Here is a 24,698-nt window from a genome sequence, read left to right as displayed (position 1 = left end):
TCATACAGCTGACTAACAGTAAGCCTAGTGATGCCGAGACATTGTTTATATTCAATTAGATGGCCTGCAGGTGGGTGTTTTAAGGCTGGTTCACACTATAATACTGTTTGTCAGCGTTTTTCTTTCGGTGTTCATGGTCAATTATCTGAAGCATCAATCGATGGCATCGACGAAGCAACGCGAACATGTCGGGGAAGTTTGCAGCCATCAAACTTTCCAGATATTTCGCCGAGCATCGACGATCACCTTTCAAATGTGAACCATTTCGGCAATGGTAATTCGGGGTTGCAGACAGCATGATTTATTCATATCCCTTATTTATATCCTTTATGCTAGTCGCTGCGGGACTAGTATTTAATTCCAGCAATTCGAAAACAAAGAGGTTTCTTCGCGAAAATTTAAAAAGAAAAATGGGAAAACTACGTGACGGAGTGCTTCCTGATGCAAACGGGATAGGTTTGTGATAGTGTGAACATCGTTATCAACATCGACGATCATTGAAGTATTGTGGCATCAACACCAAGATACGGCGATATAGTGTGAACCAGCCATAAGAAGCAGGTTTTGCGGGAACCAGATTGAGTTTTGTAGCCCAATATTTTTGGCAACCTGCCAGAAGCCGTGGATCATATCATAGAGTTATCTCCCCCTAGAGTGATAACTACCCTAGCGTTTCCGGTGCCATCAAGGAGCGTTTAGGCCACGCCCCTTTTTTGTGCTAGTCACTCGTAGTGATTGACAGAACAATAACATCAGCCATGAGAATGATCATTAATTAGCACAGTTAAGATAGTAATTATTGCTCATATTAACGAGATGATGATTATAGCTTATTACTCTAATATATGCTTATTATTTAAAGCAATTCAATACTTACATGACTTGCAAAGACACTGAATAGACAGTGTTAAGTAAGTGAGTTAATGCAATCAGTTACTCATAGATAAGATAGATGGTCATACTGGGGTTGTATTACATTAGTGTGATGGAAAGCTAATTGACTGCTATCAACCATGAGCTGTACTACCCGGCGTTGCCCGAGTAATAAAGAAGTCTTTGGACAGAAAATTTTATTTTTACATATTATAACATACTGTATACAACATTTACCATTCTAACTATTAAACTGTATTCCCTGGTTGCAAAGTGGAACTGTAAATGTTAGCCAACTCGTTATGAACACCTGGGGGGTGGCAGCCCCCAACGGGGTTCGGGGCAGCACCCGAAGCTCTAGACCTTTTAAGCATCAACAATCCTCAAAGTATGCATAAAAGCAATCAATTGTAAGCATCAAAATCTATATAAATATATTGTTTATGGTTCATAGTAGGCAAAACGTTTTCTTTATTCAACGACCAATATAAAACTCATGACACTACAGATTTCTGTAAGGGACATTGACAGAACAAGAGCTATTACTTATTTATTGCAATAGCTCTAGTTCTGTCAATGTGTCGATGACACAAATATTTCATAACTGATTCTGTATCTCTTTCAACATCTTTATATATGTGAAATATTAGAAGATTATTTAGCCGAGCCTGCTCCATGGTGCTCCTCGTCGATGTTTTGATTCACTTCAATGCAGAAAAGGATCTCTCACTCACTACATTACTGGCAGTCAAAACCAATACTAGATTAGTGAGCCTGGAAATTAGTGAAAATGCAAGTTTGGGGTCTTCACACCCCTTCTCCCAATTAAAAGCAATAAAGTTTAGTTTATAAGTCTTAACAAAGTCTTACAAGATCACTCATTTGGCGAAATCACCACAGAGACATTAGTAGTAGAATGCTAGTAGCTAATAGATTAGTTATTGGAATTTCCAACCGGTCTTGGAATTTCCAACTTGGAAATTCCTTCACAGCCAGTAACAACCATTCTGCAGCGGTGTGAGCAGGTCATTCTCACATTCCTGGACCCTATGTTTTTGACTCAAAAGTGTGTAGTCGCTAAGCTAGAAGCATTGGTGTTCAAAAGCCTGATGGAGGATCAACCAGCCAGGCTTTTTACACACCAATGTGAGCTGGTTGAGATGGAGTTGGAACATAGGCTCCAGCTTGTGAGAATGGTAGCCAGCAAATATCTTGACATCAGGATAAAGCACTACATCACAAAGCACAACAGGCTGATTGTAGAGGGAGGGAAGGGGAAGGAAAGATCAGTTCTCTCACGACTGATAATTTATAAACACCAGTAATATATATATATATATATGTATTGGGATGCAGTATCTGAGTATCTACCTACTGATTGCATTAACTCACTTACTTAATACTGTCTATTCAGTGTCTTTGCAAGTCATGTAAGTATTGAATTGCTTTAAATAATAAGCATGTATTAGAGTAATAAACTATAATCATCATCTTTTTAGTATGAGCAATAATTACTATCTTAACTGTGCAAATTCATGATCATTCTCATGGCTGATGTTATTGTTCTGTCAATCACTACGAGTGACCAGCACAAAAAAGGGGCGTGGCCTAAACGCTCCTTGTTGGCACCGGAAACGCTCGTGTTGTGGAATGCAGTTATCACTCTAGGGGGAGATAACTCTATGGATCATATGCATATAAAGTTTGGATGAAATCAGTCAGAAAAATTTGGATATGCACAGTGTTTATGCACTCATCCAGTCTAACGGACGCAGACACGATGCCAACACAGGCTTTATTAACATAGGTTAGTTATAAGGTTATATTAACATAGGTTAGTTATTAGGTTATATTAACATAGGTTAGTTATAAGGTTATACTAACATAGGTTAGTTATAAGGTTATATTAATATAGGTTAGTTATAAGGTTATATTAACATAGCTTAGTTATAAGGTTATATTAACATACGTTAGTTATAAAGTTATATTAACATACGTTAGTTATAAGGCATTTTAATTAGTTTTAGCATTGATTCTTCATCGGCAAGTTGATTCATTGTATTATATTATTTAATAATAAAATAGTAGTAATAAGCTAATAACGAAGGCAAAACACATTAATAAAATATTAACTCGTTTTGCTTTTGGGAAAAATATGACAAGCTTTTTCAAGCTGATTCATCTCCTTTGATAAAACTAAATTCGACTAAGACAAGACAACTCCAAAATATAGTTTCATCGTAATTTTATTAAGTTGTTTTTATCATGACACTTTACCTGTCAAGTACATCTATGGAGATGCAAAATTTTCATGTAGCTCTCCCAAATCATCAAGGACAATTTGTAGTTATGATATCTGATTATGATCATTAGTTTTTTTTTTTTTTGTTGGCAGGACAATCATGATCAATTGCTGACGCTTATTTTTATTTTCCTCTGTTATTATTATTTTCTAGTACGCTTGCCAGTCTCGAGCACTGTGAGAGATCATCATGAGTAATCAGTATATCGAGAATTATCCAGCAAGTGGTTAGTTCCTGTGGTGGTGTAGTGGTATTGTGTCTCCGTTTGAATCGGAGGCCTCTAGTTCAATTCCTGTGCGAGGCAATCTTTTTTAACACTCTTCTCTAATTCGATAAAACTTACTACTTTTCAGTGGCGCGTATAAATCGTCATAATTCGGGTCTGGATTAATTGGTCATATTTTTTAAACCACACAGTATATCAAACCTGTTTTAATACCAAATTAATCATAAAATTTTACATTAGCTGATGCCATGAAAACTACCACAAATGCGTTGTAGAATGAGAACGATCACATTTTCGGCTATTTTTGAAAAGACTGTGAGCATGTCCGATTCAAACTATTTATCAATATTATTACAGTGTACATTATTATATTATTATTACATTGTACAACATTATTGTAACTGATAAAATATGAATACTAACTTTCAGTAGTACTATGGTTTAATAAAAATCACCTAAAGTCCACAGATCTAAAATTAGTAAAAATTCGTAGCTGTAATGCGTCTAGCACGACTGGTTATTGCTAACAATAAGCAAAACGAAACTACGCTCAGGATGGGTTGTTAACATATTTTTTATTGGCTCAAAGCCAGCTATTGGTTTCCTTTCGTTTAGCTACAGATATGATGGATTAGTTAACTGGTGTAGTGGTTGGAGTGTTAGTCTTTAAATCGGAGTACCTGAGTTCAATTCTCATGTGGAGCAATTTTATTTCTAACATTCTTAGCTGGCTCTTGGCAGAGGGACACTGCTCTTATAACAGTAGTATAGATTATATGTTATAATTATTATTATAACACAATATAATAATTATAATAGTATCATAATTATTAATGCTCTGTTGTTGTATGTTTATTTATAGTAAATATATTTTACATATGCTTATTATAAATAAAGGTACATTTATGTATATCACATATCTTTATTTATAAGCTGCTTACCGCTATAAAAACTTGAATAAAAACTTGAAAGTCCAAATTCCCTGTGAGAAAGTCATCTCGTGGCTTTTTTGAGCTGTCTGTACAAACTTTGGGCTGATTTAGAGCAGAAACAATCGTGGTTGGATGCACTTCCAAACACCACAAATGAGTGTTGAGTGACTCAAACCACTGACCTATTGATCATTATTAGGTGCCCTAACTACTGGTCCAAGAAGGCTCTCACAAAACACGTTGTATATTGCTTTTGAGCTGTCTAATCATAGATATATATACCTATCATATCATAGGTATCATATCATAGGTATATATATCTATGTGTCTAATGCAATGATAATGTCTGCAAAAAGGTTCACTAAAACTAATATATTTTAAAACAACTGCTACTTTTAAAAAAATTTCAAAATTGAAGTCGCTTAATTTGTGGAACTCACAATTGACAAAAAGTACATAGATTAAAAAAAATTTCCTCTCAATTTAGTATGCGGAAGGTAATGTCAAAGGTAATGAAATGGGTGCTAGTTACATATGTTCTTGGACTACTGGTCCTTGACTTGGTTAGCTAATTGTACAATGGATTCTCCCCTTAAGGTTCTTATAGTTGATGAGCATCATGAGGGTGAAGCTGATATTCTTATTGCCTTGATTTATTTCAGGCATTTTGGTTCATCTATCTAATATCGTTTATATTTTAGCGTTCATTATGTAAGGGTGATTAAGTACTGCTCAGACAGTTAGCCAATCACTGTAGGCGAATCCGTACATTAGATATTCTATATGTTTTTTGTATCTCACCTTTAGCGCTAAAATAATACAGCGTTTGCTCAAAATGTTTTTCTTTTTAGCATTTTTATTAGTATTTTTTCAACTGGTTGAGTTACTTTAAAAATATAAAATTGTTAGATCATCGATGTAGAATTAAATATGAATGGAAAAATTTGGCTTTGAATCATGTTTATCGTTTTAGAAAGCTCGATCCAAAGCAGCGATTTTATTTTCACCAGAACCTTTCTTCTCGGTAATTTATGTCGCATTTTTTGCACAGACAGCTAGAGCTTTGTCTTGTGTTTCCATTAAATTAACATTTATGGATATTATTATCAGACAAGGCCTTTTAGTTGAAAGTGAAATTAAAGTAATGACTTAGCAATGAACTTAAAACATTTATTAAATTTTAGTGGCAAGTATTGGTAAATTTTTTCATTTGCTAATTGCTATTGTTTGAGATATTTTAGATGATCTGACTACCAGGATGTTTAAGATTAAAGTTGATAAAACTTGATCGCGGTTAAAACGCACAGGTCAAGTGGAAGTGCGTAGTTGCAAAGAGACTGACAAAATAGAGACGCTCAACGCTTTAACTTCAACGCAATAGCCGATATCAACAAAAGCAACTAGTGATATTTTTCTTTTGAGCATTTTAACTGCCAGTAAGTTTTGTCTATTTTAATCTTAAAATTACCTTTTCCTGATGGTCAAATCACGGCAAATTATCACAATTGCAAATGATAGTAAAATACTGACACTTTTTGATAAAATTTACTAAAATCTTGTGTAAGTTCATCTTCAAAAACTGGCCAATCAGCTGCGAAGAAACTCCTTCCCAATTCATCGGCGAAGTGCATTAAGTTTGAATAAGGTTACGTTTTCCTCTCGCTGGTCTTCAGCCCTATTCGCACTGGAGCGCAAATTTCTCTATATTCTCGGCTAGGCCTGGTCAAAAGTTCACCAGGCAGCTATTGATGGTATCGAGGACTTGTCAAGGCTGTCATAAAGCATTTTCACACCGTTGGCATGTAACATTGAATAACCGAGTCATATTCGTGCATAATAGAGAAGCTGTGCCAGTGCCCTGCGCTGGATTCTACTGAAATCAATCAATACACGAAGAGCAAGCACTCACCGCTAATATATTCCATATCGTTATAATAAGCCCTGCAACGTATGCCGACCGCTTGCTTTTCTTAGTCTCTACTGTTCCCGTCTGCGTAGTCACTAGCTCCGCCTCGGTAGTTTGTCACTCGAAAATTTATGCTTTCTCAACAAATTTTGCTTGCTGCGTATTGAGTAGATTTGCATGCCATTGTCAACAACTGAACATCCATGAAAACTATTCTTACATGCTGTCACATGTCGCTCCTTATTGGATAGTCTGCTCTATCACTTCTGTTGCTGAGGAACTGGAGCAGGTGCTATGCTAGGTAAGGTTTCGAGTTTGACTTACTGAAATAGTTGATAAATTTTCTGCGCATTGCTTGAAGAACCTTGAACTTTCATATATTAATCATTTCAGTGTTGTTCTAATGAAAAGAGATTTAGTGGATGTCAGTCATCAGGCGGGCAGGAAATTAAGTAATTTTCGTTTGATATTTCAATTGCTTTCAAATTGTGTCTATCGTAGGGAACCGAACTTTGTCCCCCAGTCTTGATTAGTTAGTTTAGTTTATTTGTTTTATCGGGTTTCAGCTCAATTGTAAATAATGGTGTAACAAATGTTTGTAAAAAATAGTGAAAAAAATATTTGGAGTAACCGAGTGTCCTATAAGCCCGGTAGATAACTTACAGGGTAGAAAAAGCAGAGACAGAACAGCTAAGTGCGGTCAATATGTACCAAGAGCAAGATTGAGAGACAAAGTTCGGTTTACTATACGTTAGGTACCTTCAGAAAGAGGTTGAGATATCAAATAAAAATTACTGAATTTCCCGCCTGATGACAACATCTACAAAATTTCCTTTCGATAGGAAAATTGATCATTTTGACCTTTGGTGTGCATTAAGCAATGGCGTTTGCTGTTGAGTTATCTTTCTCTACTCCTTTGATTCCTGCACATATTTAACACTTGCGAGGTTCCAATATAGCTATAGCTGCATTTAAATTTCAGTTTTAAAGGGTCTTTCTCTTCGCGAAGTTCTGACGAGTCTCATTACGTTGTGCTGATCAGCTGCTGAAGTGCTGGATTGATTCTATCTCTTGATGTTCATTGAAAACACACTGAAAGGTTAACACTTGTGGAAAAATGCTCAAATTTTAAACCTATTAGAGCAAGTAATAGTTATCGGCATAAATTCTTCCCTGCCTCATCGTCAGTTACTGCTGGAAAGCTCGGATTAATTGTATCACTTGATATTCATCAATGTTGGAAGGGCAGAAACAGCACTTCATACCGAAAAGGTTCATGAATTGGGAAAAATTATCATATATACAATTTGTTGGAGCCAGGAATAGTTAGTAAAACAAATACGGTAGACACACCTGTGACGTATACCTCTTATAACGTAGATTTTAATTATTAAAATTATTTACGTAGTAGTAGCGTCTACTGTACTTCACTACCTTATCGTCCAGCCCACATTCTATAGATTTTTGTATGAACAGGTATTACCGGTAGGCATTTAACTTGTTCATATCATCTCAACTAAAAACTATTTGCAGACTTAAATGTTTCTTTTTGCTGTATACAACTTCCATACTCAGCAGACTTTTCATTCGTTACGATTGGCCTGCCTACTGCCCTTAACTTCATAGCTAATTTGGAAAAAGCATTTTCAGTAATGAACCCCTAATAGCGTTTCGATAGGATTCACACCTTGGATTTTGTTGCAAAAGAATATCACTAAAAAATTCAATGAGTGATTAACTGATGAGTTATTTTCTATGCGTTAATGATTGGTTGATCAAAAACCCTTTTGATGCATGGAAACGTGCAACATTTTGGAAACATTACCATTCTATGGAGACTTCATACAATGTTTATTCGTGAAAAAGTCGATCTAGCTTAGGTTCCTTCTATGAATAGGAGCTAAGATTTCTATTGTTATGAGCTTCAGTTTGCTATAATACGGATTAATTTCAGGTAATTTTTTAATTTAAATTTAAAAAATGGTTACTGATATATTTTTATGAATCAATATCCTTAAAAAATATGTTAACACGTAAAATTCTTTCAGCAGTATATTAGTTTGTGGTAGTAGTTAATCTTTGTACTAAATTCAACTAGAATTCATTAATTTTTGTTACATGTGTTCTTCTCTTGCTATATGGACAGCCAGCTGCAATTACGTTTTTGAAGAAGCAATGTTTTTATGAAATATACATTTGAAGTACAACTGAGGTTACAAGATGGATTCATACCTCTTCCTACTGTTTTATAGTTGGCTTATGAGTATAAACCTTTTGAATACTCAACAGATTCTGAAGGTCAAACAGCCTGTGCCACAGCTACTGTTAAAGTCAGAAGTTTCTTTTTCTTTTGCATCTTGGTAGTTTATTAGTACTTCCTGAACTGCCACACAATTTCTTTTACTTCTGATGGAATTAGATAACTTCATGCAAATACTTGAGAGGAGAGACTAGGTGGGAGGGTAAAAAATATACACTTAGTAATAATTCGTGTTGCTGTGCTAATAATCTCATCCTCTCATCTCTTCAATGCGGCTTCAGCATCTTTGAACGTCAGGTGTTTACAGCCGGCTTCAATCACGAAACTTTGATTAAAATAATTTTTAATGTAAATAAGGCTTCTCCGATTTGTGTGTCTATCTCCCTTGGCAACCAACATGGCTCTTATACACTCGCTCACGATAAAAAGCAGCTGTCTTCGCGTATGAACAGGTAATTGACTTCCACTTATACATTGTCCGCTCTATTATGTTCTCCTCCTTTTGTTCTAAGCACTCAAAGGTTCATTGTAGAGTTGATACACTTGTATGGCTGGCTAGTCTCGCTGGAGTAAATTTACCACCATGACTCCATTGACCGCTACACTCTTCCTCCTCTTCCTGCAGCTTTTCTCAACAGGTAATATTAAGTTCTCATTTTGTTTTGGAAATCTGCTAGTGAATTAAGAACTATATGAAACATTACATACTGCTAAAAATGATAATACAAAAATCTTATACCGTGTAGGCCTATGGCCATACTTGTCAAGTCTCCCGGTTTGGCCGGGACCCTCCAGTTTTTTAAGTCAGTCTGCCTTTTGCACAAAATCTCCCGTTTGCCTCCAGCTTTTTTAATAAAAGTAGTGGTTTAATTTTTTTACTTGTCGTTTTTCCTTTGTTTACTAGTTGTGAGCCCTCATCATCATACAAAGTTAGCAACAATGAAACAGATCGCTATTAAACCGTATGTTTGCAATAAAACCTGGGCTATTTATATTTAGCAACATTGATGTCTAACAATTTGCTCTACAGTTTTTCATCAATAAACAAAGACTATACATGGAGCTGTGACATATCGTTGGCAAACGACCATGACCTCACATTAATAGTAGAGTACCTGAACATTGAATAAAATTGCGGAAGGGCCTCTTATGTAGGTACCAATGAAAAAAAAAACTTTCCAAAGAAATCTAGGCTTCAGATTCAAATACTACATTTACGGTCAATCTCACGCTTTTTTTCTCAACTACTTGGCAAGTATGCCTATGGCTTTAAATTTAGGCAGAAGTATATTTTGCATTTATCTCCCCTAATGTGGCTTTTTAAAGAATGTCCTGTTTTTTTCAATATTTGCGTTACAAAGCGCTTCTTCACCCTGATGACAAACAGAATCGAAAACTATTTAACAGTTATCAATCAAGTTCTAATAAGACAGCTATATGAAAATCAGAAGTGGCTACCAATAACAGTTTTTCGAAAGTTGTTTGTTTGCTGTTGTCATACCATCTTGCTATGTTCAGCATAACAGCCGGGCAGCAGTTTGTTTATAGACACGAGCAAAGCAAGCAGGCGGCTAATCAATCAAGGTTGCATGTAGGCTTCATACATAATCAGCTTTTGTCATTTCTTATCGACCACTTGTGGGAGGTCCCTGTCCCTTGGTTTTGTGAGTTCCTGGGTGCTTTCATGGTGTTCGCTGAGATAGATGGGCAGAGAGAGATAGTAGAGCGATAGGAAAATGAAGAATGGTAGTCAATACCACAGAGAGAAATATCGGATACACTTTGACATGTTGTTGGATGGTAGACTGTATGAGGTCATCTATAGGTGAACAGGTGGTAGATACAGTATGTTAATTAGGAGTTACTTTCTCACAAAAAGTTTATTTCATCATTTTGGTTAAGCTAGATTGTTAAAAGCGGACCAGTCATAAGCCGGTTTGAGACGCCAAATTTATTCAATTTTAAAAGATGATTGTTCAGCTAGTATTTAGCAATTATAAAAAACTGATTTTCATGGAAACATAGATGCAAATTAAAGTCAATGTTTGATTGGTGACATAAATGCTGACTGATTTATGTCCTTTAATTATGAATTGTGGCAGCAGAATTTCAAGAATTTATAGTTGGTTTTAGAAGTGATTATTTGCTGCTGTCATGCCTCCTGTACTAGGTAAATGCTTGGTAATAAAATAATTACTCAATGAATTTGTGTATCTTAAGCTAGTAACTTATGCTTGTCTAAATCGTTATTATAATAAGAATCGTGTTCGAACCAGCTTTATGATCATTACGTTACACGTAATGGTCTCTCGCTGCAATCATGATCGTGCATGCTAGTATTTTCCCAAGCGCTTCAAGCCTATTTTAACCGATGTAATGAGTATCCATTGTATAGCAACGTAGCCGCTTGGCCTACTGCGTTAGCTCGCTTGTCTGCAGACCTGGAGATTCCGAGTTGAAATCCAGTGCGAACCTACTTTTTCATTCCTAAAGCGTTATCGCTACCACTGGACACATGAATGACAGACAAACACTGAGATTTATATCATTTACTTGCAAAATTGTATTTTAAGTAATTTGTATATTTATTTTGTACTTTTTTTACTTACTTTCAACTATGCAGTCACTGAATACTAGTGATGTTGTTAGGAAAACATGACATAAAAACAGTGACTCTGTAAGTCTATTGGGAAAAGTTGCTTTTGTAGATGTAACTAACTGTAAGGGAAGAATATTGATTAAACTTCATAGAAAAGCTTTTCCTCAAGCAGAAGGAAGAGTTTCGGTGTTAAGGCACTCCATTTTACTTAGCCTATTTGAAATCCTCTTCGTGCTTTGATCAAAAAATTGTAAAGAGCTTTTACAGCTTGTGATTCTAAGCCGATTTTCTGTAAACAATCTTGTATAATTTGAGTTGTTCATTTGTACGAATATGGCAGATAAATGTAGATCATTAAGGCATTAAAATTAGTGCATTACATCAACTCAAAGTTTGGTGTAAGTTGTTACCAATGATACCTGTTAAGTGTGATATATATTTATTAAATAGAAAGCATTAACATATCTTTATTATATACATGTACTAGCTGCATTACCCGCCTACAGTAACAGATTCACGTGCAGCATAAGGTTTATTGAGAGTTGGCTTTCATACTGTAAAACAACTCCAAATATGCAGTTACATCTCCCTCTCTCCATCTCTCCCTCTTTCCCCTCTCTCCGTCTCTCTCCCCTCTCTCTCTCCCTCCCTCTTCTCCCTCTTTCTCTCTCTCCCTCTCTCCCCCCTCTCCTCCTCGCTCTCTCTCTCCCTCTTTCCCCTCTCTCCGTCTCTCCCCTCTCTCTCCCTCCCTCTTCCCCCTCTCTCTCTCTCCCTCTCTCTCTCCCCCCCCCCCCCTCTCCTCGCTCTCTCTCTTCTCTCCCTCCCTCTTCCCCCTCTCTCTCCCTCTCTCTCTCCCTCTTTCTCTCCCTCTCTTTCTCCCCCCCCCTCTCCTCCTCGCTCTCCCTCTCTCTCCCCTTCTCTCTCTCCCTCTCTCCCCCGCTCCTCCTCGCTCTCCCTCTCTCTCCCTTTCTCTCTCTCTCCCTTAGTTCAACGCAACACTTGCGGATAGACAACATTTTTGGTTTTTCTGTCGGGCGTATGAAGAAACAGTTTTCGGCGTGTGCCTACTTTTGAGCAGGCGACGTATAGCTGGTCATGGCTGGTAACTCGGCTGCTGAAGGAAATGAACATGACCCACTATCGCGAACAGCGGCAAATCCAATGTTATTAAGTAGTGGAGATGTGGCAATTCATAGACAATACAACATCGTATAAGAAACACTTACCTTTTTGATGTGGAAATTTAGTAGGTGAGAAATGCGTTTTTCCAGTGGCTCCAAGAAACAAACGTTTACATGACCTTCTCGGTACACGTTGGCAGTAAATATTAATTGCATGTAAATAACTACTCGTTAATTTATTTTATTTAATGAATAGTACATTTGTATAGCTGTATAGACACCTTTGTATAGGCCGCAGAACTCAGGAAAGGTGCTATTTAACACGGCAGAACATTTGCCGTTTAAAAAGCGTGCTAACCGGGGATTTCGGTTAATGCGCCCGAGCTGTGAAAGAAAAACAACAGAATCGCCACACCTTTATATAAACCGTTTGGCTCAAATCGTCAGAGAAAAGTAGCGGCTAATAGTCCATATTACGAAATTACGATATTACGAAATTACGATAATTAGTACTCATATTAATTCGGTTGGCTTCGTTCGACCGAATGGAAAAAGAAAGACCGCTCTATAATTTATTTACCGTTACTACACATATTAATTCAGTTCGCTTCGTACGACCGAAATTCGTACGACGATAAAAGGAAAGACTGCTCTATAAGGCGGACAATCAATCAGACAGACAACGATTGCTATTTATATAGTAGATTTGTGGTTAATAGGGACCGACGACTCCCACGAAAAGTGAAAGTCTATGAAATAGAAATTTATGAACTTATGTAATAAAGTCACTTTTTCATTGATCGTAAGATTTCTCCTCTTTTTATTTAGTTCATTAGACAGTTTGGCGGGTCAAGGTCATTTAGGAGGTATGGTGAAGGGCGCCAGAGATTCTTTGCACTTTTACGTTTCGCAAAACATAATAAGAAAACAGCAAATCACGATGACTGCTACCACAATGATGCTCACAGAGTAATCTCATTGGGGCAGAATATGAGACATGCTTATATATTTTGGTTTCACTTTTGTCATGTTCATTCATTTTCTTTAATTTTTAATGAATATTATTGTACCACGGGCAGTACTGCAGGCGTGAAAGTTGAACCCGGAAGTACCGAGGGGATACTGTAATATCTTATAGTATCTTATCTATAGGATTTGATGAGAGGTTTATGCTCACAGTGTCCTCTTATTGGTTGTTTATAGGTGTATGTACATACTTCAGAGCTACAGTAAAAGATAGGTTGTGTACCCATTTAGTTAATTTCTCTATGAAAATATTACTTTTTGTAAATTGTTCTTTTTGAATAACAAATAAATCTAGTCTTTTAGATGAGGCCCCCTTTCTCTAGTACTTGTCTGCATGGTTTTTTCTCTAAACATTTTATGGTAGCAACAAATATGACAGCAGTTCAAATACAGTAGACTCCCCTTTGTAAATGTAAACCTCCTTTAACATACGTGTAGATTCTACTGAATGTAAAGAATTCACGTTTTTTTGTATAATGTAAGAAATTCCATATAATTTATAGCGTCGTCAATGCAAGTTCTCAACTTCAATTTGAATAATGAGAGTCTCAGTTATCGTAAAAAATATTGTTTTCTCTCTTGCTACGTTTGGGGTCTATCTATTATCTATTTGGTATCTATTATATTTATTTTACTTTATTGCTGGCATACACAATATTTTTTTATTTCTTTCCACCATAGACTTTGCTGTGGAGAAAAAAGTGAAAAAACGATTTAAGTTGACATCGAAGGTATGTGGTCCCTTAACATGAAATTAATGTAATCATGGACCCTAAACCAAGTGTAAGTGATACGGAAAAATGGAAAAAGGTGTCGATGCAAACCAATACTAACACAATTACTGTACAGTCATTACATTAAAAAGTGAAGTTTAGGTTTTTTTCATTTTGAAAGTCTAAAGGGGTGAGTTTGGGAAAATCTTGGAACGGATCAGGCAGTTTACATGTATTCTATTGTTTTTATAACGTAAAATCCCTATAAAGTAAACATTTCTGAAATGGATTATTTATATTTTAGGAGCACCTATTGTATAAGTTTATGGTCAATTTAGTAACATTTAACAGAGTCAAACCAGAGTATGATTATCAGGTCAGACCAAGGGATGCTTCTGTTATGTTAGGTACAGATCTACAAAATTGGCTATTATGGATAAATGTTTTACGCCTTGTATAAAGTAAAACCCTTACATATAACGTAAACATTCTCGAAATAGATTATTTACATTGCAGGGGCATCTACTGTACTAAAAACAGGTGTGCGTCGTTCGTGTATGTCAGGGGTGTCTACTGTTTACGGTTTTTCTCACTCATAGGCTGGTGTGTGTAAAAAGGTTGAGGAACTGAGCAACTTGTCACTGTTGTTAAAGTAGCCATCGCTAAGGTTAATTAATGATTTTTACATGGCACAAGTTTTCATCTATTGATTTATGTAGTAAGTAATATTTCATATGGTGACTGGATGCTGACTACGAGTGCTAGTATAGCCTAAGTAATGGTTCATATGGTGAGAACTCAGGCTATAGTCATGTTTCTATGACAATCCATCTGATGATTACTATTAGGGGTTCATATACTTACTAGCAGGAAGCCGAACTGGGATTCATTTTCTTTTCAATCAGATAGCCTGTAAGTGGGAGTTTGAGTGGCTGGTTCTCAGAAACCAGGTGGAGTTTTAAAACCAAATATTTAGTGACCTGGTGAAAGGCACAGAGGGAATGTTTGTGAAGTTTGGACTAAATTGGGCGAAAATGTGGAAGCTCAGTGTTCACATGGACTAACAGACAGACACACAATGACAACATGGGGTTTATTAATATAGATTATTTAGTAAATATCCACACAGTTGTATAAAGGCCCGCGTGCTGATTTAGTCATTTTATTTATTAGATTACAGTACTTCAAATAACTCGCTAACTCAAATTCATTTTTGGCAAATTCCTTTATGACTATGCTTTTTTCTCACTTTGGCATGTACCGTAGAACCTTTATTTGAGTGGCATCTTCATTTGAACTCTATTCCTTATAGAATGCCACTATTAATAGGGGAAGGGTTATGAAATACAGTGCCACCCTTTAATTGAACACCACCTCTATTTGACCACCACCTCTATTTGACCACCACTTTGTCATTCTTTGATCTTTACAAACTCATAATAGAAAATGATCGGTAGAATAGTGTCTACAAATGGTAATAATAATGATTCAGTTATATCAATAACAATTAATTCTTTCATTGTTGTCACTTGTAGTGGCTGCCATGGTTTTAGTGACGGTGTACCTGAGAAGATCGTCGCAATCATCAGAACTCTTTGATTCTAAGTCAGTAAGGTCTAATTCCGATCCACTGTCTATACGTAGATTCGTCCATAAGGTGGTTTACAATCTGACCTGAAGACTTCAAAGTGTTTTGACGAACGATAAGAACACTCATCAGGAACACCGTACGACGTAATAAGCAGCCATTGTGATGGCGTATTAAAGTCTGTTTTCTAACTCCAAAGCTTCGCGACCTTTTCATTAAAACTTTGAATGCAACACAACACCATCGAAATGAGTAATAACCGTATCCATCTAATATTTTTTACTCAAAGAAGTTCCTTATTTGACTTATTTAACTCAGTCTGATACTTCAATAAATGTGAAAAATTGTTTAGCACAATGCCAAAGCCAGCAGCATTAATGTCACTCCGCCCGAAGAGGGAGAGGGCAAAATATAGGTGACATTAGCATCGCTTCACCCGTGAAAAGGTTAAATTTATTTTCCCAAAATTCCGACTATGTAGTCACTAAAATAAAGTGCCATCCTCTATTTGACCATCACCTCGAATAAAACGCCACTATAAGGGAAGGGTTGAAAAATACAGCGCCATGGCATTCAAATAGAACTGTTGCGGTACTTGCTGTCTGCTTTAGTTACTAGGTACTAACCACCTAACTATGATGCCTAGCGCTCCGTTAAGGGGAGTTGAATGAACTTGTTAATAACCGTTTGTATTCTTATTGCGTTTTACTCTTCTCAAAGGCTGTGAGAAAAAGAAGCTGCTGATTGGTGGGATGTTTCCGATGTCTGGTGGTTGGGCCGGTGGAATTGGCTGTCTGCCAGCTACACAGCTTGCCCTGCATGATGTAAACAAGAACGAGTCTCTTCTGCAAGACTATGAACTAGAACTGGTTCAGGTGGATAGTAAGGTATGTCAAATGACCTTGACCTTTGACTTTAAATTTGTGATGTTTGCGGCGCATCTTTTTTCCAAAAGTTGCAGCGATATATTCTCTGTTCTGAGTAACTGTCTATCAATGTAATTTGACATTGCAGTGATCATAGAATTGTGCCGCAGTATCGCAACTCCAAAACTTACCAAGAATCAGACCCCAGTCATCTCTACAGCTCAGTGCAGCATTATGAAACATTTATTTTCTATTCTTCACGGGTCCCTAGATTTGATAGCTTTGGTTTTTATTTGGAATTATTGAACAAAAGGGAAGTGAACATTAGAAACAATTTCAGTGCAGTTATGTTAGAATTTCCTGCCGTAACTCCCACTAGTGCAGGCGTAACTTATAACAAGCACACAAGTACCAAAGTACGTAATTGGCATGCTAAGTCTTTCCAGTAATCTCCAATCAGACTCTTTCAGACACTCTCATTGATTATATGGCTGATCATGATGTGTCAAACCTATTCATCACACGCAATGCATTTGTTGATGACTGTCTGGGTTGTTCAGCTCCCAGGACGGGCTCCCACACATAATAGAGATTTGAAGTGCTGAGTGTCAAGCACTCGTTCCGAGGCCCAGTATATATATTCATGGCAAATTAGCAAAATAGTGTTCATTGAGTTTTGATGTGTTTCCGGCAGCATGTGTTTTTATTGATGCCCTTATCCTCTGCTTTGAGTCGTCCAGTTCCACCTACACTCATTTCCTCACGTTCCTCACGTCCCTATGCCAGATATTTAAGTTTTGTAATGCTAATAAATTCCTATCACCAATCTGATGTCAGCCTGCGGAACGCAACAAAAAGTATAGCGCATTGCAATTATATGTAGTACATATCCGTAGAGCATATATGCTGAATACATCGCAAAAATACAAATAAATTGTACATGAAGTTTTTTCATTTTGAGCAGTATTGAGGGCGCTTATGAATGTTAGAGTTATCTTATCTTAGCACTTAAGTATTCTAAGCTTTATGACCGTGCTAAAATTGATTTTGGTATGTAATTCGTAGAGCTTATCCGGAATCCTTTGCTTGAGTTGGAGTTATCATCTACTCACCTGCGTAGAATCAGTTCTTTCTTTATAATGGTGATACGGAGAATGTTACTTTTCACCGTCGATGGTTGTAAACATTAACTAACAAAGTTTTTCGAGTTTTTTAGTGACCTTCGACCAGAGGACATAAGTCGGCAGCTGAGTTTTATATGATGCATTGCTGCTGATTTCATTGCTGCTGATTTATTCATGCTATTTTTTTCTTTTCATTATTTTTTCTTTCAGCCTTTTATGAATTTGTCTCAGTGTTGCTCGCATCATAAAAGCTATTAATTTAAAATACTCTGTAAGACACACAATTTAGTAATTCTAATAATTTAGAATGACTAATTTGGGAATTGTCTGACTCAATCACATTTAGTCACACAATTCTGTCTTTTAGTAAAATAGTCACATCTGCTTAAGGGCAGACAAATCCAATTTTTAGTTAGGCTACCATATCTTCAACCTATTTGTACAAACTGTTTCATATTTCAGTGTATGCCTGGCCTTAGTCTGAAAAAGATGTATGATTTGCTGTATGACAACGAGACAAAACTTATCTTGCTGACTGGCTGCAGCAGCGTGTCGACCTTTGTCGCTCAAGCTGCCCACATGTGGAATCTCACAGTGGTTAGTATCTAACCTCCTCTCAGCTCTTAGTGTTGAAATGATTCTGGCTTGGTGCTTCATGGATATAGAAAAAGTGATTAGATAGAATTGAACATAGACATGGACATAGACAGAGTGATCAGATAGAATTGAAGGCCTGAGGCTCATTGGTTGGGAATGGCTGAACATTGAGCATTTGAATTGGTAGACGACCTGTTTAAGAGCACTTTCAGATTTTCTGCGAGTAGGCTAAATATTGTGTAAGTATAAATATATAACTGTATATTTATATTTACATGTATATATTTATAAATATATTATATATAAATATTATATATAATATATATTATATAAATATAATATATGGTATATAATAATTATATATATTATATGAATATAATATATGTAATATATTTTATATAATATATATATTATATTTATGTATTTTATAAATATAATAAATATACACAATTATAAATTTATATAAATGTATAATTGTGTGAATGTAAATAAAATATTGTATCTGTTATTTAGGAATTGCTAATAAACGCATAGCTCTTATAAAAAGTGTCTTGTTTTGTTATTTAGATTCTGAATACACAAGACTTAATGCTGCCCAGTTGCATGTGTCATGTTCCAATGATCAATAAAATTGAATCCAATGAATTCCAATGAATCAATAAAAACATTTGCAATGCTGTTTAATAGAGACTACCCACCTCCAATTCCTGAGTGAGTTTTCTGTATATGTATATATTATTGTTTTCTTGTCGTGGACATTGCTGACTTGTTTGATATTTCAGCTTTCTTATGGTTCGAGTTCGCCAGCTCTTTCAGATAGACAAAGATTTCCTACGTTCTTCCGAACACACCCTTCCGCTACCCTCAACAATCCAACTCGTCTCATGCTCTTCAAGAAATACGGATGGCAAAGAATCGCGACATTGCAACAGACGGAGGAAGTGTTCACTTCAGTGAGCTCATAAAATATTATTTATAGCAAATAATGGAATACGAAAGGCTCTATAGCAATGCTCAATAGTTAAAACTTGTTTGCCATCATGATGGTGCTGCCAGCTCTCCGTATTCGAGCAAACCCCAATCGGGTACAGCGTATGGCTTACAGCAGTCGTACTCACAAGGTAGCTCTCGATCTGCTAAACGATGCTGGTTGTATCGCTTTTGTTAATGTTTGTGGTCTAACTATTCTTCTAGGATTACTTGAAATTTTATGATATATGGAATTTTTTACGTAGTACGAAGCAAAAACTTCACATAAATTCTTTACGTTATCTGGAATTTATAGGAGATATACATAGTAGGAGCGTCTACTGTATTATTATTACTAGCTCTATTAATAGATGTATGTTATGTATACTGCTGCTAGCTGTGTATTATTTCAGTATTTTTTTCTCTATTTTCATGACATGATACTACAGGTAGTGTTTGCTTCATCTTTTGTGTTTATGTTATGGTAGGTTTTGGGTATGTTTACGTAGCAAAAGTATACAAGTTATTTCGTTATACTAAAACAACTTCTGAGTACTTCTATTGAATGTTCTCTGTTTAGCTTCCTGTTTTTATTTATAGAAATTAGTTTAATACAGACCAAGGCATCTTTTGCACCGTGATACCCATGATGATTCAAAATGGCTATAGATATTTAACAGCAGAAGACAGCCCAAAATTTCATCTATTTAGACCTCAGATTAAAACGAAAAACTCTCTTCAAATTGTCCATGGCTGATGTGTAGCCTGTGTTACACAGACAATAAAGAACTTGGAAGAGGTGATCAAGGCTGGCTCAAGTGTAGATGCTCCCATAGAGATTACTGTGAGGCAGAGTTTCCAAACGGATCCGAGCAATGCCGTGAAGAGTCTAAAGATGCAGGATGCCAGGATCATAGTAGGAGTATTTTATGAGGACATGGCGCGCAAGGTCTTCTGCGAGGTTGGTCATGTATGTTCACTTCTCTCAGGTTAGTCATGTATGTTGACTTCTATGAGGTTAGTCATGTATGTTCTCTTCTGTGAGGTTAGTCATGTATGTTCACTTCTCTCAGGTTAGTCATGTATGTTCACTTCTATAATGTTAGTCATGTATGTTCTCTTCTAGGAGGTTAGTCATGTATGTTCACTACTTCGAGGTTAGTCATGTATATTCTCTTCTACGAGGTGGGCCGTGGAAACTATGTTGTCTTCTGCAAGGTTGGTCGTGTAAACTTGTTGCCTTCTCCGAGGTGGGTCGTATAAACTATGTTGTCCTCTACGAGGTGGGTCGTGGAAACTATATTGTCTTCTGTAAGGTTGGTTGTGTAAACTATGTTGCCTTCTGCGAGAGGGATCGTGTAAACTACATGTATGTTGTCCTCTGTAAGGTTGGTTGTGTAAACTATGTTGCCTTCTGCGAGGCGGATCGTGTAAACTATGTTGTCCTCTGCGAGGTGGGTCGTGGAAACTATGTTGCCTTCTGCGAGGTGGGTCGTATAAACTATGTTGTCCTCTGTGAGGTGGGTCGTGGAAACTATGTTGTTTTCTGCGAGGGGGTCGTATAAACTATGTTGTCCTCTACGAGGTGGGTCGTGGAAACTAAGTTGTCTTATGTAAGGTTGGTTGTGTAAACTATGTTGCCTTCTGCGAGGTAGATCATGTAAATTATGTTGTCCTCTGCGGGATGGGTCGTGGAAACTATGTTGCCTTCTGCGAGGTGGATCGTGTAAACTATGTTGTCCTCAGCGAGGTGAATCGTGTAAACTATGTTGTCTTCAGCGAGGTGGGTCGTGGAAACTATGTTGTCTTTTGCGAGGTGGGTCGTGTAAACTATGTTGTCTTCTGCGTGTAAACTTTGTTCGTAAAAGTAAAAGTCAATCACCACTGATGCTTTTTGGCGCTCCCTCTTCTGCATGTAGAGCTTTATGTTTTTCAGTGTACAAATTATTTTAATTTAGTGCATCAGTTACGAGTCTCTGTTTCCACCAAAGTACAAGAATTGCTTTCAAATCTCCCATTTGTGTTTGCCAAGAAAAATGTGTAATTGGTTTTCTAGGCCTATCGTGAGAAGCTGTACGGTAAGAAATATGTCTGGCTCATTATTGGTTGGTATCCTGATCTCTGGTACATGAAGCCTGACCCTGATGTAGACTGTACTCCTGAACAACTCAAGATCGCTTTGGAGGGGCACCTTACTACCGAGGTCGTACAGTATAACCTTAATGGAGCTAAGGTGACTGACACTGGCATCGTGAGTATATAACTACTATTATATGAGTGTTGACCATTGTTTGGTTTATTTTAGGATTTACTTGTGCTTGTTTATGCCTATTACCACCTGACGGGTAGAGAGAGGGGGTGATAGAGGGAGAGGGTGGGAAGAAGGAGAGAGGGAGAGAGAGAGAGAGAGAAAGATAGAGAGAGAGGGAGGAAGAGAGAAAGAGAGGGAGGGAAATTGAGTAAGAGTGGGAGATAGAGTGAGAGGGTGGGAAGAAGGAGAGAGGGAGGGAGAGAGAGAAAGATAGAGAGAGAGGGAGGGAGAGAGAGAGGGAGGGAGGGAGAGAGAAAGAGAGGGAGGGAAATCGAGTAAGAGTGGGAGATAGAGTGAGAGGGTGGGAAGAAGGAGAGAGGGAGGGAGAGAGAGAGAGAAAGATAGAGAGAGAGGGAGGGAGAGAGAGAGAGAGAGAGAGAGAGAGAGAGAGAGGGAGGGAAATCGAGTAAGAGTGGGAGATAGAGTGAGAGGGTGGGAAGAAGGAGAGAGGGAGAGAGAGAGAGAGAGAGAGAGAGAGAGAAAGATAGAGAGAGAGGGAGGAAGAGAGAAAGAGAGGGAGGGAAATTGAGTAAGAGTGGGAGATAGAGTGAGAGGGTGGGAAGAAGGAGAGAGGGAGGGAGAGAGAAAAAGAGAGAGAGAGGGAGGGAGGGAGATCGAGTAAGAGTGGGAGATAGAGTGAGAGGGTGGGAAGAAGGAAGGAGAGAGGGAGAGGGAGAGGGAGAGGGAGAGGGAGAGGGAGAGGGAGAGGGAGAGGGAGAGGGAGAGGGAGAGGGAGAGAGAGAGAGGAGGGAGGGAAATCGAGTAAAAGTGGGAGATAGAGTGAGAGGGTGGGAAGAAGGAAGGAGGGAGGGAGAGAAAATGAGAGAAAGAAAGAGAAGGAACCTTTATTTACTATTGTTACATGGCCCACTCAGCATGAACTGAACCGCTGGGCATATAATGGCAAGAAAGTTATTTTGAAATACTCTTGGATCGCACCAGCATCTGGCTCCAAAAAGTGGGGTTCACTGCTGCTCTCTAGTTTGTACAGTTTTTTATGGCCACAGGCTATTTTCATTCAGAAGCTTAAGCAGCTAAAAGAAAGAGTGATGCTATATCAATAAATCTCAATGTTTGTCAGTCCAGTTATATCGATAAAGTTTCAGCTTTGAAAAATTGCCTTAGTTCTTAGTTGTGGATTCGGACTCGAGACATTCAAATCGCAAGTCTACTAACAAGTGCACGTGACCACAAGGCTACGCCGTTTCTATCACATCCATCGCTCTTACTAGTTACTATACTGTATATCATTTTCGCGATTACACTAGTATTATTGTTAATTATTATTATTAATTACATCATTATTATTAATAATGTTATTAGTAATGTAACCTTTTGCAATTATTATTTTTTTAAAGCTACTTTTTTACCCTTGCCTATTTTCTATTTTGTAATTTTTAAATCAGCCGTTTTAATTTCAAATGTGCTGTTTTACTCATATTTCCGGTTTCAGCAAATCTGTAAAAGCTAAATGCATGTCATGTGGACAATTGTACTATCTGGAGTAGGAATCGCTTCTACATTCTCTCTCCATTCGGTCAGACAAAGTATTAGACAAAAAAGTCTTATATCTCATTTGTAGGTTTGTACTAGTAGCGAGAAGGACCAGTATTGTCCATCAAAACTCTGAATACAAGCTGCTGGAACAGTAACCTTTTTATATACACACTTTTATGTATTCATTGTTTATTTGCTCTTTAATTTATTTAAACTGCACAAAAACACTTTTTAATGATATAAAGTTTAAAAGTTAGAATTGTAACTGCTTATACGTTAAATAAAAATAAATTTTCTGTGAAAAGACTTTTTTATTATGTGAGCCTCGCCGGTCATTCATCATTTATAATAGAGAATAGGCTTAAAATTTACTAGCGGCTCCTGTTCTGTGTGTTGTTACCCGTTTGTGTCTTGGCCAGGAATCTTCTAGTTTTGGCAACCCAGAGGTTGCCTTGTAACAAAGACAATAGTAGCCCACTTTCTGTCATGTCATTTGGTCCTACGCATTCTTTCAAAACATAGAGCTTGTATAGTGCAGGTATTTTTTGTAGCTGTTGAGTGATATAATAACACGATGATAATATTTTGTTAAAGATTAACTTCCACTAAATTTTAGTAGATTTTATCAGAAACTATCGATATTTTTCTATCATTTGTGATTGTTTTTGATGTTTGAAGTGATCTGACTTCCAGGATGTTTCAATATGAAACTAGACAAAACTTGGTCGCGGTTAAACACTGAGACGAAAAACTACGTGCAAAATGGCGTCACTAGTTGCTATCGTTGCTATAGTTGATATCGGCTATTATGTTCAAGTTGCAACGTTATGCGTTCCTATACTGCCAGTTTCTTAACAACTATAACCGTCATAATCGCGCTTTCGCTTGATTTGAGCGTTTTAATTGCGATCAAGTTTTGTCGATTTTAATCGTGAAACATCCAGGCAGTCAGCTCACCTCAAACATCGGTAAACCATCGATACTTTCTGATAAAATCTTCTAAAATGTTGTGTAAGGCCATCATTAAATACAAACCATTTGCTTTTCTATTGCATGTGTGATCACAGAAAGTTGGCAGTACACGAGAGAGTAACTTGTATAGTATATACATGCCATAACGTATAAGGTTTCCATTGTAATTGAGACAGTAGTTGGGTTTATTACAATTAAAAGATTGTCTTTATTCCAAATTATTTTTTAGACAACAAATTCATTTCTAGAGCGACTAGAGACAGTTCTGCAAAAGCTTAATGGCTCTGATGATTCAGCTAGTTTGTCCAGTGTAAGTATGGCTACTTGTGAGCTCAATGCTGGGTCTGGTTGCGTCTATAAAATGTTCTGTCTATATACTTTCATTATGATATATATATATATACATGTACAGTAGACGATCCTACAATATAAATATATATATATATCTTACCTCACTTGTGAGAGAGAAAAAAATGATGTACGTATAGCGTTACAAGTATATATATTACACACTTATGTATACAACTACCGTGACACTTTAGTTTGTCTTGATAGATAATCAGATATGTCGACAAAACAGAGAATAGGTTACTGCGCAATTGTTATTAAATACTTGGTGAAGGCGATCAGTTGGTGCAGGTGTTACAGCATCAGATTACCAATCTGAATGTCACGAGTTGGGAGTATTGCCGCAAGTTATTTTTGATCGTAACCTTGACCCCTGGATATAGATAGATGACAAACCGGTAGACAGTAGACGGTAGACAAACCGGTAGAGTCCGGTAGACCGGACTCTTTTTACAGTAAAAATATTT

General features: G+C 37.0%; 1 protein-coding gene across 1 annotated transcript in view; it reads left to right on the top strand.

The window, feature by feature from the left end:
* The first annotated feature begins 9,059 nt into the window (after positions 1-9,059).
* LOC137408901 (gamma-aminobutyric acid type B receptor subunit 1-like) overlaps positions 9,060-24,698 on the top strand; it is a 34,747-nt gene continuing 19,108 nt past the window's right edge. Inside the window, exons 1-7 of the mRNA XM_068095523.1 lie at positions 9,060-9,138; positions 16,268-16,434; positions 18,000-18,134; positions 18,917-19,087; positions 19,882-20,064; positions 21,160-21,354; positions 24,113-24,193. Of these exons, the coding sequence (XP_067951624.1) occupies positions 9,084-9,138; positions 16,268-16,434; positions 18,000-18,134; positions 18,917-19,087; positions 19,882-20,064; positions 21,160-21,354; positions 24,113-24,193 (987 nt within the window). The 5' untranslated portion in view covers positions 9,060-9,083. The remainder of the gene's footprint in view (positions 9,139-16,267; positions 16,435-17,999; positions 18,135-18,916; positions 19,088-19,881; positions 20,065-21,159; positions 21,355-24,112; positions 24,194-24,698) is intronic.

Source organism: Watersipora subatra, chromosome 11 (genome assembly GCF_963576615.1).
Source record: "Watersipora subatra chromosome 11, tzWatSuba1.1, whole genome shotgun sequence".
In the NCBI taxonomy this organism is placed as follows: domain Eukaryota; kingdom Metazoa; phylum Bryozoa; class Gymnolaemata; order Cheilostomatida; family Watersiporidae; genus Watersipora; species Watersipora subatra.
Note: the sequence above shows the minus strand (reverse complement) of the source record. Positions and strands in the feature narration are given on the sequence as shown.